Source organism: Miniopterus schreibersii (genome assembly GCF_964146895.1).
Source record: "Miniopterus schreibersii genome assembly, chromosome: 16".
NCBI classification, from domain to species: Eukaryota; Metazoa; Chordata; class Mammalia; order Chiroptera; family Miniopteridae; genus Miniopterus; species Miniopterus schreibersii.
Window position 1 is genome coordinate 19,593,987 of NC_138116.1, and position 15,937 is coordinate 19,609,923.

A 15,937-nucleotide genomic window follows, 5' to 3' on the forward strand; every position below is an offset into this window, starting at 1 on the left:
TTCACCTTGTGGGTGGGTCATATGACCCTGAAATCAAGGCACCATCCCTCTTCAGACAGAAGGGCATAGACCTGTAAAGGTGCTGAAAGACACTGCATCCGTTAAAGGCTCGAACCCCCAAACCTTGAGACTGTATCTCTGGAGAGGAAACTACGCCAGGAGGCAGGAAAGCTACCATGCGTCCTTCCGGACAATTTCCCCTCGCTGCTCCTATTCCCATATTCATGGTTTCATCCATCACTATTTCCCCAAGGTTGCTGTAAAAACTGGTTCACCCATCTCGCACCACTCTCAACCCTTCCCACATATTCTGTAGGCAGGGTCCAGGAACAGAAAGGCCATTTTTCAAGACGAAGGAAAAGGGCAGAGGCGGAGCGAGACGTGTGAGATCACGCGCTACGCAGGGGCTCAGGTTAGGTCACTCCCCAGCTCAGAATTTGTCTGTGGCTCCCCAGTCCCCACTCAGTTGAGTTCAAAACCCTCATCCTGACTTTCAAGTCCCTTCACAATAGAGCTTCCATTTTTCTTGACAACCATACTTTCTATATACCACCCAGCAAAAGAGGGTTATTAACTGTTCCCCCAGCAGGAGGTTTTCCCATCTTTGCTTACTCTGGGTCTCCCACCTGGAAAGCCCTCCTGCCTCTTCAAAGCCTGGGGTGTTCCGAGCCCATCTCAAATGCCCAACGAACCATTAAACACACAAGCATGGATTCCCTCCTTTTCTTACATTCATCTCCCTCCTTTTAGCACCCACGGCACTTTATACGGTCCTCATGGCACTTGGTCTATTGTACGTAAAAAAAAGTAAACTATCTTGAGATGTTGCTTATTCTCAGAAGTTATAAGAAATCATAGGGAGCCGTCCTGTCTGCCGATTCTTGCAGTATTACAGCGCGCATCACACCGGGACGCTGACACCTACTGTGCTGTGGACGAGGGGAGGCACACTCATCTGTGACCTTGCCCTTCACCGTCCTCCCTCTGTCAGCTCTCAGAGGGAAAAGGCTGGGTTCCCCTCTCCCTCCGCTTTCTTCCTGGGTCATCCCTTCCTTTCCTCCCATCCCTTCAGCCTTAGGGGCGGAAGCGACACTTTAGCTCCCTGTGTCCATCGCTCTGATTCTCCCAGATGTTGGTGGCTTTTACTAATCCTTGGGAACTTGCAGTCACTCCCTTTCAACATCCTTGGTTTGCCCGAAAGAGCGAACGTTCTGCGCTCTTTTTCTGGGCGTGGACCCGAGGACGGGCTTGGGAGCCGAGTGCTGCTAGGCTTGGCGGCGACCAGCCTCTTCCTCAGATTCCCTCGTCCTGCCCGCCCCCAACCCCGTGCCCCATGCCTGGGAACACTGTGGCTTTTACACCTGCCCCTCGAGGTCAACTGTCCAGCGCTTAGGATGCGAAGTCTCCAAGAGGCGAGGTTCCTTGGAGCGGCGGGTAGTCTTTTGTTTTGGTGGGGGGTCTGGAGGGTCACAGCCTGGGCCCGCTGGGGAAGGCGCCCGGGGCCTTTCTCCCTCCCGGCTGGGGCGCGAGCGGCGCGTGCCGGACGCACAGGTGTTCCCCTCGCCCCTCCCCCCGCGCGCCCCCGCCCGCTGCGCGCGCCACTTCCTGAGCGCGGCCCCGCCCTGCGGCTCGGCCCCGCGGCGAGGGCGGTGCGGGCAGCGGGGGTGCAGGTGCCTCAGCCTCGCCGCGCGTCGCTGTCGCCGTCGCCCTCCAGCCTCGGCGCCAGGCCTTCACGGCCCCTCTCCCGCCTCACACTCGGCCTCCCCACCGCCCGGCCACATGCAGGCCGCCGCCGTCCTCCCCGAGGAGATCCGTTGGCTCCTGGCAGGTAACGCCCCGGCCCTCCGGGAAGTCCCTCCAGCGCTCAGCCGGAGGCACGAGATGCCAGCGCCTCCCAAGGCTGGGCTTTCTTCTCAGCTCCGTCACCACCACCTTCTAGAACCTCAAGGCTTCTAGTCTTCAACCCTGCAAAGCGAGATTGTCATGCTCCCACCTCAGCGGCCCTTCAGTCCCCTCAGTTCCACATTCTTTTTTCTCAAGGCGTCGCTACCCTTCCACGTAACCTCTCAGACTCCTGACCAACTTCAGGCCAGGTTCTTGCCCACCCCCACCCCCATGCCACCTGGCCTGGTCTTCAACCTGTCCCTTTCTCCTCAGGACTCCCTCAGGTCTGCAGGTCTGCGTCCTCCTCCCTCCCCGGCCCAGGTGACTGTCAGCTCTCACAGAAAATCCTCGCCCGCCAAGGCTCTGAAGGGGGCTGTGAGGAGTTCATGTGACCCTGTGGCCAAGGCCTGGGGTTCATGTGAGTTTTTGTCACCGCGAAACTCCCGGGCTCCCTTCACCAGCCTACAGACTTCCGGGGGGGTTTCGTTATCCACCCCGGGGTAGGCTGACCCCCGGTGTTACATGACTTCCTGTTCTGGAAGTGCCCCGCTGGGGTGTGTTCACCTGCAAACTAGTGCCTAAGCAGCCCCTTTCAGAAGACCCTAGGCCATGCTCACTAACACTCAACACATCCTTCTAACACTCCAAAGAGACTTTCAGCTAATGGGCAATATCATCTGCTCAGTTCACACTTTTTCTGGTGAAAGTAACTTGCTTTCCTGTAACTGACCTTCCTGAAAAGACAAGAGGCTTGGAATCTGTGCTGGCATAAGGGTCCCAGGAGGAAACTACTCAGAATTAAGCCTTTTGGCATCTCAGTGACATTTTTGACACATATTTAACAGATGGCCTGCTTTGGGCAGGTCATACTTTTGGCAAGCGGGTATTTTTCCCCCTGTTTCTCTCGATTTAATTGGTTTTATATCTCCATTACCTTGTTATCTTGGTATAAATGCCTCCTAATCAAATATTTGGCAAGTCCTTTTGGTCTCTGCAGCACTGTTTCCATTCTGGATTGTTTCTGTGTAAAAGCTGTCAACTAGGTATTTCTTTTGAGGTGAAGTTTCCAAAATCTATGACCTGAATAAATGTAAAATTTCAGAGCAGAAAAGTGTTTGCAAGGTAAAAGAGCATCATCTGTGTGTCTAAGAAGAAGCTATTCAGCCTTCTCTTTGGTTTACTACAGTTTGCTATTAAGTGTAAAGAAAGGCTGTAAGTATCTGATTTCCAGGAGAGAAGGAACTGTGGCAAAAAGTTTAATTCCACCCTTGCATTTAAAGATACAAAGTGATTCTTTTTATTGGTATCTGTCATTTGATGAGAGGAAACCTATTTTACAAGCTTGTTAAACCATATTTCCATTTTGTGTGCAGCCTTGGTAGAAAATTCCTTTTATTTTCAGAGATTTGCAATGAAATCCACTCCTTCAACATTTTTGATGTGCAGTTCTTTATTGTTCAAAACTGACACTTTGGTAAACAACTCATTTCTGCACCTGCCACCTTCCTTTAGCTTAGATTATTTCCTTGTTAGCTGACTGTTTTTAATTGAAGTCTTCAGATCTCCTTCTAAAGCAGAACCTTTGTTTGTTGACAAGTAGAGAAGGGTATGAATGGAGATTAATTGCAATTAGAGTCTGAATCCGAAGTAGAGGGAAAAAATGTAAAGGTGGGATTCAACTAGTAATTCTACTGAAAAATGTTTGCAGAATATGTTTTTGAAAGGTTCATGTAATCATAGCAACATATTGGTTATAGGTTTTGTTTTTTATAAAACACTGTCTCTGGTGTAGACCAGCAGAATTACTCATTGTACTACAAATAATCTGTGGATATTAGAAACCCATAATGGCTATCAATTTAGCGTATGCTGCTATTTACTTGCCCCCCACTCCACCCCTCCTCCACCCCCTGCCACACACACACTTTTTAAGGTTGACTGTTGACAATTAGGTCCTGATCTCTATATCATCACTCAGTGGAGGGAGTCAGAGGGTGAGAGGGCTGCCACTTTAGTGCTGCCACATGGCTGTGGGGGTGGAGTTTCCACAATGATTTACTACTTTCATAAACCAAGGCATAAGCATTTGCACAGTGATTTAATGCTGGTCATCACAGTCATAACTTAAGCATTTATTTATTTATAACTACATGGGCATAAGTGACAGAGGTGTTTTTGACATAACGTGTATGCTTTAAAAAATAAAATGTGCAAAGCATCATGAAAGGTTAATGCCAAAATTATACATAATGAAGAAGGGATCAGAAATTCTGAAGGCCTAAAATTAATTTTCTTTAAGGATAAAATTTTAAACATTTGAAAACATTTCATTCAACCCAGAGACTCCACTTCTGGGAATCTGCATTACTGAAATTAAAGGACATGAAGTATATATAAGAATACATCGTAAATGTCCATGAGTTGGGAAATGTGGGACGATTATATGAATGAGTTATTCATCTTATGGAATATTTTGCAGCCATTAAAAAGGATAATATATATGTAATTGGAAAGTATTCATGACAGATTTTTAAGACTAAAAAGCAATATGCACAATAATATATATAATATCCCATTTTGTCTGAAAGCAAATAAACTACCCCCCCCCCAAATACCTTTATGTTATATATGTTCAGGCAAGCCTAGGAAGAAGTAAAGAATATACACCAAGCAGTTAACATTGGTTTCCTTGGGAGGGGAGTGAGAGGGGGAGAGAGAGAGATTGATTATTAATTATACTTCGTACATTTTCGAGTTTTTTGAACTGTGACAATGACCATGTATTGCTTTTGTAATCAGGAGAAAACCAGTAAGGTTATTTAAAAGAAAAAGGAACAAACAAAAGACAAATAGAAGCTTGGAGAGATCAGAGTGCTAAGGAGCCATTAACCAAGATTATGATTATATTTTTCTTTTGTTGGCCCTATGGGGGTGTGGAATTTTTCTTTAATGTTTTCTTGGATTTTTGGTGAATGTTAAAGCAGGGAGAGGCTTTTAGAGTAACTCAGGAAGCAGCTTCCTCAGATAGACTGTCAAGCTCTCATATAGAAATAGCAACTAGTCCTTATCAGCAAATAAGTATCTTACAGATAAATGAAATGAAGGCTGTTACTGCATTATTGAAAGGGGAGGAAATATTCAGGTCTGTTTTCAAATAAGCAGGCTTCAGACATAGAGGTTATCTTTTTGTTTTTGTTTTGTTATAACCAGGCTGAAAACAAAAACAATGGGATGCTGGCAGTTTGCATAATCTTTGTTCCACTGATATAAGCACAATCAGTTTCTTCCTTGTCTTGCTAGCCTGGCTTTTGAAGTCAGAAATACAAGAGGCAACTATGAAGGAAGAAGAATTAATATTTATTTGGTTCACAGTGTATCTTGTGTGATGGAATGAGACCTATTTGACTTTACTCTAATAGCTAACAGGGCCCAACTACCTACAAATAACCTAAATCCTACTTGGAATATGGATTTAAGCCAAAATAATACCCACAACCTGGCTGCATTTAGTAGCAATTGCTGTGTTAATGCTGATTCTGATATGCCTATGGTTACTTATTTGTAAACTTCCTTGGAAAGAAGCAGTCATTAATCATTTCCTTCCAGATTGTTCTCCAGATTTGTATTGGTCGATGCAGCCAACCATAAAATCCTATTAACATAGTAAAACTCCAGCTCTGTGGAACTTGCAGGCGTGACTGGCTCTGGATAACTGAGGATATTCTCTTTAAGCTCTCTAACTTTTTTATTATAAACATTTGTGATCATTTTGTTTTCTAAAATGCATTTGGAACTTTTCTCACTTCCTCAACCAACCAGTCTGTGTTCAGAACACTTTAACTCAAAGTTGTTATAGTGAATATCTGCTGTCATACTTTCAGAAATATATTGAGTCATTCAGGGATGTTTCTGCCATAATTACACCTGGGTTGCTTTGTGAATGTCTGTGTGTTTTATATTTTTATTTTTGTCACTTTTTCCTACTGTTACACCAGGTTTATCACTTTGCACCGCTCTCAGTGAATCTCTAGTCCCAGTGCTACTGGAACATTAGATAATCAAGTTTGTTGGAATTAAGATATGTGTAAAAGAAGGTATGAAAGGCTGTCTTGATCAACACAATACTCAAACCTTTAGGTGTGGCCTTTGTGACTTGTATTTTGGCTGCTTAGAGTATTTTTTGCTTGATTTTTGATACTGGGTTGTGTTCTAGATGGGTGAGGTGGTCAGTTGAATTCTGGAAGGTAAGCTGTGACCATACTTCTTTTTTATGTAAGACTTTTCTGATTATAAAAAGAATAATACTCATTGTAGAATATTTAGAAGACACACAATGATGTACAGTCACCCATAGTTAACAATTGTTAAATTTCCATGTATTTCTTTCAGTTTTTATTATATGTTCATACTTTCAAAGTTGGGACATATTGTGTATGTAATTTTATATAGTGATTTTTCCACTTACAGTTTTTCATTCACTATGATTTCCTGAGCATTTTCTTAGGTTATGAAATTTTTTTCTTTTGAATGATTTGGAAGTTATATATTCTGGTTTTATTCCACTGGTAGTTTTACCCTTATGGCTTAAAAAACAAAAAACAAAACAAACAAAAAAACCATGTCCCTCTGATTAGCAACATTAAGAATGAAGCAGTACCTTTTGACTCTTTTCTCCAGTGTGAAATGTGAAGTTACTAATATAATCTGAGATTTTAGACTCAGAATTATTAATGTTTTTATTATGTATATTATATGACAAGGGTTAATTCACATTTTTTGTAATATTTTTAAACCATTGTTTTACTGCTATCTTTGTCCTGTTTAACTTGTTCATTGCTTACTTTTTGTACCATGGCTTTTTCATTCTTCAACCCTTTATTGAATCTCTTAGATATTTAGACTATAGTAGCCGCCAGCAACATATGGGCGTTTATATTTAAATTAACTAAAGTTAAATGAAACAAAAAATTCAGTTCCCCAATTGCACTAGCTACATTTCAGCTGCTCAGTAGCCACAGTGGCTACTGTTTTGTCTTTTTTCTTTCCTTTTATTAAATTTATTGGGGTAACATTGATTAAGATTATATAGGTTTCAAGTGTACATTTCTGATACATGATCTGTATACTTCATTGTGTGCCTACCACCTAAAGTCAAATCATCTTCTGTCACCATATATTTGACCCCCTTTACCCATTACTATCCCCCTTCCCTCTGGTAACTACCATACTGTTGTCTGTGAGTTTTTGTTTTTCTTGTTTGTTCTTTTGTTGCTTTCAGTGTTATATTTCACACATGAGTGAAATCATAGGATTCTTAATTTTTTCTGTCTGATTTATTTCACTTAGCATGGTATTCTCAAGGTCCATCCATGTTGAAAATGGCAGTATTTCATCTTTTTTTATGGCTCAGTAGTATTCCATTGTATATATGCACCACTGTTTTAGACAGTGCATAAAGTCCTATTAGATGACGATCTAGAGTATACTACTGAGTGAATTTCTCAGGAAGTTTACTTTGATACTGCACTTACTGGGCCCCTGAAGATCTGAGTATGTGTCTGTCTAGTTTCATATAAACTTAGCTGTGGGCATGAGGTTCTAGGGTCATACTCTCCCACTTCCATCCTCTTCTTTCCAACTCAGCCTCTAGAAGTTCTCCCATTGTCTTCTGGTCTTCAAGTTTGCGGAGCGAAAGTCTGATGCCAGCCTGATATGTTTCTTTTATAACTCATTCCTTCTACTTCCTGCCTGGATGTTTATAGGATATTTTCTTTGCCCTCAAAAATGTGACTAGATAGTGTCAAGGTCTTAGATTTAAAAAAAAAAAAAGTATCTTTATTGATTTCAGAGAGAAGAAAGGAGAGGGAGAGAGAGAGACAGAAACATCAATGATGAGAGAGTCATTGATCGAGCCCTCAACCCAGGCATGTACCCTGACCAGGAATCAAACCCCGATCACCTGGATCCCCGGTCAACGCTCAACGGCTGAGCCACGCCCGGCCGGGCAAGGTCTTAGATTTTTTAATAATGTTGCCTGGTATATGTAATGAACCCTTTTGATCTATAGACTCAGGTCTTTCTTTAACTTGGGGAAGTTTCCTTCTGTTACCATTGCTTCTACTCCATCTGTTTTATTGTCATACTGGGTTTTATATGATGCATAAATTTGACCCCTGATCTCTCTCTGTTTCATCTCTTTTATTGTCTCATCCATCACTGATTTCATTATGGTTTTAAAGTCAGTATTTATTTATTTATTTATTTATTTATTTATTTATTTATTTATTTTTTAAATGTCCATGTAGTCTTTCCTCATCACTCATTATTTCTATTTCATTATATCTAGAAAGCTCTGGCTTATAGATATAATAACTTTTTTAATGTTGTTGAGCATATGATTAGAAATTTTCTAAACATTTCTGTTCTTTAATAATAAATCTACTTCAGAGGGAGGTATTTTGTCTAGCTCTTCAAGATGGTCTTTTCTTTTTTGAACTTTAGTGTTTTCCCATAGGTCCTGCATATTTTCCATGTATTAAGTTTGCATAGATTCAAATCTTGATTCTGTCACTTTTTCACTACCTATCTGACTTTGGGTCTCAGTTTCCTCATCTGTAAAATGGAGATAATAATAGCACCTATCTCATAGAATTTATATGAAGAATAAAGGAATAAATATTTGAAAAGAACTTAGGATAGTATCTGGAATGTATTAAACACCATTAAGTGTTTGGTAAATAAAATTAAAATTTTTTTTTTCTTTGAGGAAAACTCCCAGACATGGCCTTTTGTGTTGTTGGTGGTTCATCCTCGCTTCTCTAAATTAGGGGAAGTTTGTAGGGGTTCTTTCAGGGTCTCCTCTACTTCCTTCCTTCCTTATATCAGAATTTAGTAATTGTTTCTAGGAGAAACTTTATGGAGGAAGGAGAGAAGTTAGCTTCATAGCTAACTTATGAAGATATGTGTTTCTTACCTTATTATAGAATGCTTTTAAGTGTACATGTGTGTGTATAAAAATAGTATTTTTGTAAAACTCTCCGTTAAAGAAAACCCTGCAAGGTTTACTCTTCCCCTCCTCCCTTTTTGTTTGCCAATTTTTAAAAAGTGGTGGAAATATTTGAGCTTCATTGTAGGTTATCCTACATGTTAGGTGGGCTGCCCAGGAATTTGATCTCTAGGTAGGATCTCCTCTCTGTGGAAGCCCAAACATCTCCTCAAGATCTGGGTAATTCTCAAGGAGCATTCTCAAGGTCACCTTTCCTTCTAGGCTCCCCTGCTTCCCACACATGCTCTCTCTGTCTTGGGTTGTGTAGACCTAATTTAGTGGTTCCTACCTGGGATAATTTTGTTTCTCAGGGACTTTTGGCAGCACATGAAGACATTTTTCATTGTCACAACTGGGAAAGGTGCTACTGGCATCCAGTGGGTAGAGGCCAAAGATGCTGCTAAACATCCTGCAATGCATAGGACAGTCCCCACAGCAAAATTATCTGGCCCAAAATGTCAGTTATGCCAAGGCTGAAAAATGGTGGCCTAGACATATTCTCATCCTCGAATTTTACAAAAGCCTACCCACCTGAAGCCCCTGTGAGTGCCGAAGACATCACTGGAGATTGAGAGGGTTCAGGGAGAGGGAGGAGGGGTTTATAGTGCAGTAATGCAAATATTAGACATCCCTATTCCTAAATGCCTTTCTGCCACCCCAGTTATCAGAGAGTACCCTTCACCTGGTATGGTTCCCAGCCTTATACCTTCTCACTGGCACTTTCTCCCTTTATCCTATCCGGAGCAAAATTTAAAAAATATATTTTTTTCCCCTTGCCATGTGAAAAGACAGTTTATCTATTTGTTTAGTTGTTTAGGTTCCCACCAACACCCACACACAGAGAAACAAGTTACCTTTCCAAACAATGACAGTTCTCTCCCTAAGAGGAATTCTAGTGCCAGCTATTAAGATAATAACATTTTTACCTCATTACATAAGTGTAATACTTAACCAATTTTTAATCATTTTAAATATAGGAAAAATAAGGTAAGTATCAAGTTTCACTGTCATCTGAGAATCTTAACATATTGACATAACTATTGCAAATCTAATTTTTTCACGTTATAAACCATTACACCCTACAGAAATCCTATAATTTCTGCTACATTTATTCATATTTATTTCCCCTGTGTTTCCAAGTTCATTGCTTGCTTTTCTGGTTTGTCAGTGCTGCATTATAGGTTAGGTGATTATAACAGATGGCTTTTCAGGTTTGGAGTCTTTGAGTTCCACTGTTTAATTTTACTATTCAGCTTTTCATGGAAGATAGGGCAGATGTGGGCTCAGGAAAAGAGTGATCTTCGCATCCAGAGAGCAAGCTTTCCTGAAGGCTGATGGCTTTGATAAAATCATTTATGAATTACTTAAATTCTCATCTAGGATCTCCTCCTAACATTGTTGGCATTCTAATACTAGTAATGTTACAGGGAAGTAAAATTTTTTATTCATGTAATAGGAGCTTTACTAAAATGTATCCATTGGCACATATTTATATTCAGTTGAACCAATACTGTAATTGAATTAGAATTAAAGTACTCATAATCTAATATGAGAAGTATTGTGAGTTACTTAGCTACAGAAAATATCTGTGTTGTAATAAAACTCCTGGAAAATCACACTCCCTTTAAAATAGTTTTTCTTTCTGATAACTTTTTTTGTGAGCCTCTTCATCCATCATTTCCTTCCTCCCTCCCTCCCTCTCTCCCTCCCTCCTTCCCTCCCTCCCTCCCTCTCTTCCTTCTGTCCTTGTATTTTTATGAAGGTTTGATTTATGTACATAAAATGCATAAATCTTAAATGTTACAACAGGATGATTTTAATATATGTATATACCTGTGTGACTACCAACCAGATCAAGACATTAATATTACCATCATCCTAGCAACTTTCCTTTCCAGTTCTGGAACTTCATACAATCAGTATGATTTTTGTCTGTTCTCAATGTAATGGTTTTTTAGAGTTATCCATGTTCTGTGTATCAGGTTTATCTTATCTTTTTTGCCAAGTAGTATTCCATTGTGTGAATATCCCACAGTTTATTTAATCCATCCTTCTTCTGCTAGACAATGAGTTTTTCAGTTTGGGGTTATCATGAATACAGCTGCTATGAGCACTCTTGTGTAACATGTTTTGTGAACACGAACAACTCATTTCTTTTGGATAAATATCTAGGAGTAGAATTACTGGGTCATAGGATAGGGGTGTGTTTAATTTTGTTAGAAATTCTAAACAGTTTTCCAAAGTAATTCTACCTATTTTACACTCCCACCAGCAGTGTATGAGAGCTCCCATTGCTCCATAACCTCACCAACACTTGGTATTGCAGTCTTTTTATTTTTAGACATTCTGGTGGATGATGTTATGGTCCATGTATTTTATTTTTAATTACAAAAATAACTCGTGAATATATTTTTATTGTAGAATAATTGCACAACATAGAAATATATGGACAACTCTGTTTTTTAAACATAATTTTTAAAATTGATTGATTGATTTTCAAGAGAGAGAGAGAAAGAGAAACATAGATCCATTGCTTCACTCATTTATGCATTCAGTGGTTGCTTCTGAAGGGAGTTTTAACCCAAAACCTTGCTGAATCGGGATGATGCTTTAACCAACTGACTGAACTGGCCAGGGTGGGATAACTTGATTTTTTAACATAGTAGTGTTAGATATTTTTCCTTGTGTGTGCCTGTGTATTTAGACTGCTGCACAGTATTTAAATTTTTATTTAACTATTCTCCTATTGGTGGATGTTTAGGTTGTTTCCAAATTTTTTATATTTACACATGCTGTAGGCACATATCTGTATATGCAAATATTTCTATAAGATAGATACTTAGATTCCCAAATGAAGACTGCAGAAGTGTTAATCCTAGATTTTTAGTCTGGCCAATAGTTAAAGCTTAATCTAAAGTACTCTCTGTGTTTAGTTTCTGGTTTTTGTTTTCTCTGTGCTGTGAATATGTAGGTATTATAATTTTTTCCTCTACAGAGGTAGGAGAATGAAAAACCTAAACACCACACATTTCTTGGGTCATGGGGCAGAAACAATCAGCAGATTGAAGCAAACCATAACCAGAACATGCTGAAAATTTCTCTGTTGTATGCTGACAACTTCCTGAAAGCCAAAACAAAGCTGGTGGGTATGATTTTAGTCTTGAAGACAAGTTTACCCCTTAACAAAAGGCAAAAATATAAGGATTACAATTAATTACCAGGTTAAAAATTAATGCAAGATTTAAAACAAGTTCTAAACAAACTGAAAGTTATTTCTCCCCCCCCCTCCCCATTATGATACTTTTATTTAATTGGTATGAAGAAAGACAAGAGTTCCAGGAAGCCTTCCATTATTAGGGTAGGAAAATGAAACACTGACGTTTTAGAGGTTTGATTTTAGTGAGATATTTAAGAGTGACTGCAGAAGTTCTAATGGTCTGATATATTCAGTGTTCTAGTGTCAAGGAATCAGAAATAATTGTTTTATTCCACCAGACCATCAATGAGACTTTGTAGAAGTTGGATTAGCCACCATGCTGGTTTCTTCTGCAGAACAGCAAAATGTAACTTAAAGGGATAGTTGTGATTTAAAAAAAATTTATTTTAGAGAGAGGAAGGGAGAGAGAGAAAGAGAGACATCGATTTGTTTTTCCACTTATTTATGCATTCATTGGTTGCTTCTTGTATGTGCCCTGAGATTGAACCCTCAGCCTTGACGTATCGGGATCACACTCTAACCAACCGAGGTATTTGGCCAGGGTCAGGGTAGTTGTGATGTTTAATCTAATGTTCAGAATACCCAGATATCTAGAATAAAATTTAGGTTTGTATTAGTATTTTCAGGGTGGAGATTATTGTGGTTAGCAAGCCTGACTTTCTGGGCATTGCATGGTGGGTAGGCGCAGTCTGTTGCTAGAAAGGATGCCTTTTCTGTTAGCAGTTCACTCATGGAAGTCCTGAGGATTATGCCAACACATCTTTACTCCCTGCCTACTGTCATCAGTCCAAACAGAGGGCCCCTGGGAGCCCTTTCTCTCCCCTTGTTGCCCCTCTTTTCTTCTCCATAATCCCAACAAACCTTTTCTACCATTCCCCCCCACCCCCCCACCCCAGCCCCACACAAGATCTCATCTCCAATCTGGAGGGGAGGTGCCTGGTCTTTAAGGCTTTAACTCCTTCAAAGTGTTCCGAATGAAGCATCTACAAGGTAAACTTTTTTTATTTTATTAGAAAACACACACATTAAGTATCATTGAAAAGTTAAGCAAAGATGAGCCTAAAGTAGCGTCCTACTCCTAGAATTCCTCCTCCTCCCTCCCTCCTCTTCCCCTCCTCCTTTTATATATATCAGTGATTATATAGTTTCCCAATGTTTACATAGATGTTTTCTTATAGAATAATGTTTTTATGAGAAAAAGAACCATGTTTTTAAAGCTGATTCCCAGGCCAGCCCATTAAAACACACACACACACACACACACACACACACACACACACACACACACACACACACACACACACCCCCTTGTGGGTATTATACATGAAGGAGAAGACTATAAACATAATATTTTGATGGGAGAAAATCATCCAACTTGGGACTCCAGAAATACTTTCTGTCCTGAAGCCTGGGTCACTCCGTGGGAGCCCACCCTTTCTCTACCTGTTTCCTAACTCCAAGCGCTGATGGTATTTGTGACTGGGGAGTGACTCCAATAGGCAGGGCTGGGAAAGGAGTGAGGAGCTAGGTGAGAGCCAGGTTGGGGTTCTAAGGATTAGGGAAGAGCGTTTAAAGGGCCAGAATGAGAGCAAGGATGGAGCCTCACCTAGGTGGGAGGTGAAAACCAGTGGAAGGACCCAGAGGGAAAGAACGGAATTTCCTCTCCTTATCTCCTCTTCCTCTCCTGCCTCCTCACCTTCGACTTCATCTCCCATTGAAAGTAGGGGTGCCAGCAGGCTTGGAGGTGCTGTGATAAGAGGAGATGGGCTAAGAAATGGAGTGAGGAATGGTGGCAGAAGCCAGCAATGAGTTGTTGAAGTTAAATGACAGTAAAATCAGCAGCAACGAGAGAATAGATATTTCTCTGCTCATGCCCAACCAGGACAACCATCCACACTTAAAGAATATTTTCCAATACTTGGGGACTTCTAAAGAGAGGACCTGAAATATTGGCCAGCACTAAACTTCATAGACTTAATTTGGTGACTCCTTTTAGCCTGTGCCAACCCTTTCGCATATAGACAAAAATCTTAAATGTATAATACCAGTATAGGCGGAAATTTATGCCATCCTTCTTTTAGAAATGTGGGTTCTGCTTTAGTAGTTCAAATACTTTCACAAAATGTCCCCTCTAGGAACACTTTGATTGGTTTTTGGTTGATGGAATTGTTTCTAGCAGCACTGGCCATTCATCCTGCCTCCATATAGAAGGTTGATTGAAGCAAACTTTTGAATTGTAGAAACATATATCAACAAAAAAAACATTTGCAACTGTTAGGGAACACGGACAAATATATATATTTTTTCTTTCAGTGTATTAGGAGCATTACTTAGAAAACAGATAGAGGCAACCTTTATCTTTTAGTAGTTTGAAAAATGTGACCCATAAGACACCATTCTCCAAATAAACAAAAGAGTAGCCTTGTAAGTGGACAGAATGAGAGACTTGGGAGAATGTCAGAAACTTTTACCAGTCTACAAAACCTAGTGATCTTGAATGCATCCTGCAAAGTTAGCATTTTGTCAGCTAGCCTCAGATCCTGCAATGGTATTTCCCAGGGATGTGATGTCCTATCATGTCTACAGTGTTCCACATACCCTCTGTTCCCTTGTCCTTCTGCATTCCTTTTCTATTTTCTTATTTTGTGATTACTTGCTGGAATAAATAAGCTGCCTGGAAGCTGAGGAATCTATGTTTTAGGGCAGCTGTGAATTATAATAGGAAGATGCATCTTTGCTAGAGCTGTGCTTACCTTTTAAATATGGGACTTAAAATCACTTTATATTACTTTTAGTACAAATGTATTATATATTGGACTATAATTTTCTTTCCTTAATATCTTTATCAAGTTTGATATCAGGTTTATGCTGGCTTTATAAAATGAGTTGGAGACTATATTATAATACTAGATATGTAATCCCTCATAAAGGCCTTTAATTTTGATTATTTATATTTTCTTGGTTCATCTGGTAAGTTGTGGGTGTATATTTAGATCAGGTTAGAAAGAAAACTAATGAGACAGATGGAAAAGGTTGTCTTTGTGTCATTTTTATTCCCCTGAGTGGATGACACTTGCAGGTGAAGAAATAAGTGCTTAAATTAACGTTAAATTAATCCTAAAGTGTTTTGAAAGGAAGCCTTTCAAAAAAGTAATTTGAAGTGAAACTTAAAAAGTAAAGTCATAATAAAAATATCAAATTGTCCTTAGAGACATCATTGGGGGATAATTATATCCTGTTGATTCCATAGGATATATTACCTACAAGAATTTATTAAGAGGAGTAGAGGTTCACCGTAACACCTAGAGGAATAAAGTATACTGTCCATCTCCCACAGGGTTTTCTCCATTCCCCACTTCCTCTCTGCCTGGGTGGTCTCCTTTCCTGTTCACAACTGTGAACCAGCTCAGCCCACTACCATGGAGTGAAATCAAGATGAGGAATAAAAATTAAAGTCTATCTATTTAAACTATGAGTAATATTACCTTATGGTTGCATAGTAATTTTTATTTTACATATTTTTTCATACTCTAAAACATATATTTAGAACATATAGAAAAGTATCAAAAATATGATAAAAATGCTTGTAACACCACTACCTAGAGATGACTGTGGTTAATATTTTGTTTTTTATTGCAGTACCTGACTAGCCTAGAGGGAGAATTCAATAAAGATTGGGTTAATGAATAAATTTAACCCATCCCCTTCTCCTGTTTTCCCCCTTGAAATGTTAAGATTATACCAAATATATGTGTATATAATACACAGTTCTTAAACTTAATAGGATTTTA

The 15,937-nt window shown here is 39.8% G+C and overlaps 1 protein-coding gene across 2 annotated transcripts in view; it reads left to right on the top strand.

Annotated features, from left to right (window-relative positions):
* The first annotated feature begins 1,632 nt into the window (after positions 1–1,632).
* The window catches only part of SKAP1 (src kinase associated phosphoprotein 1), a 251,070-nt gene continuing 236,765 nt past the window's right edge, over positions 1,633–15,937 (top strand). For both annotated transcript variants that reach the window (XM_081161834.1, XM_081161835.1), the window contains exon 1: positions 1,633–1,828. In XM_081161834.1, the coding sequence (XP_081017960.1) occupies positions 1,780–1,828 (49 nt within the window). In that variant the 5' untranslated portion in view covers positions 1,633–1,779. The remainder of the gene's footprint in view (positions 1,829–15,937) is intronic.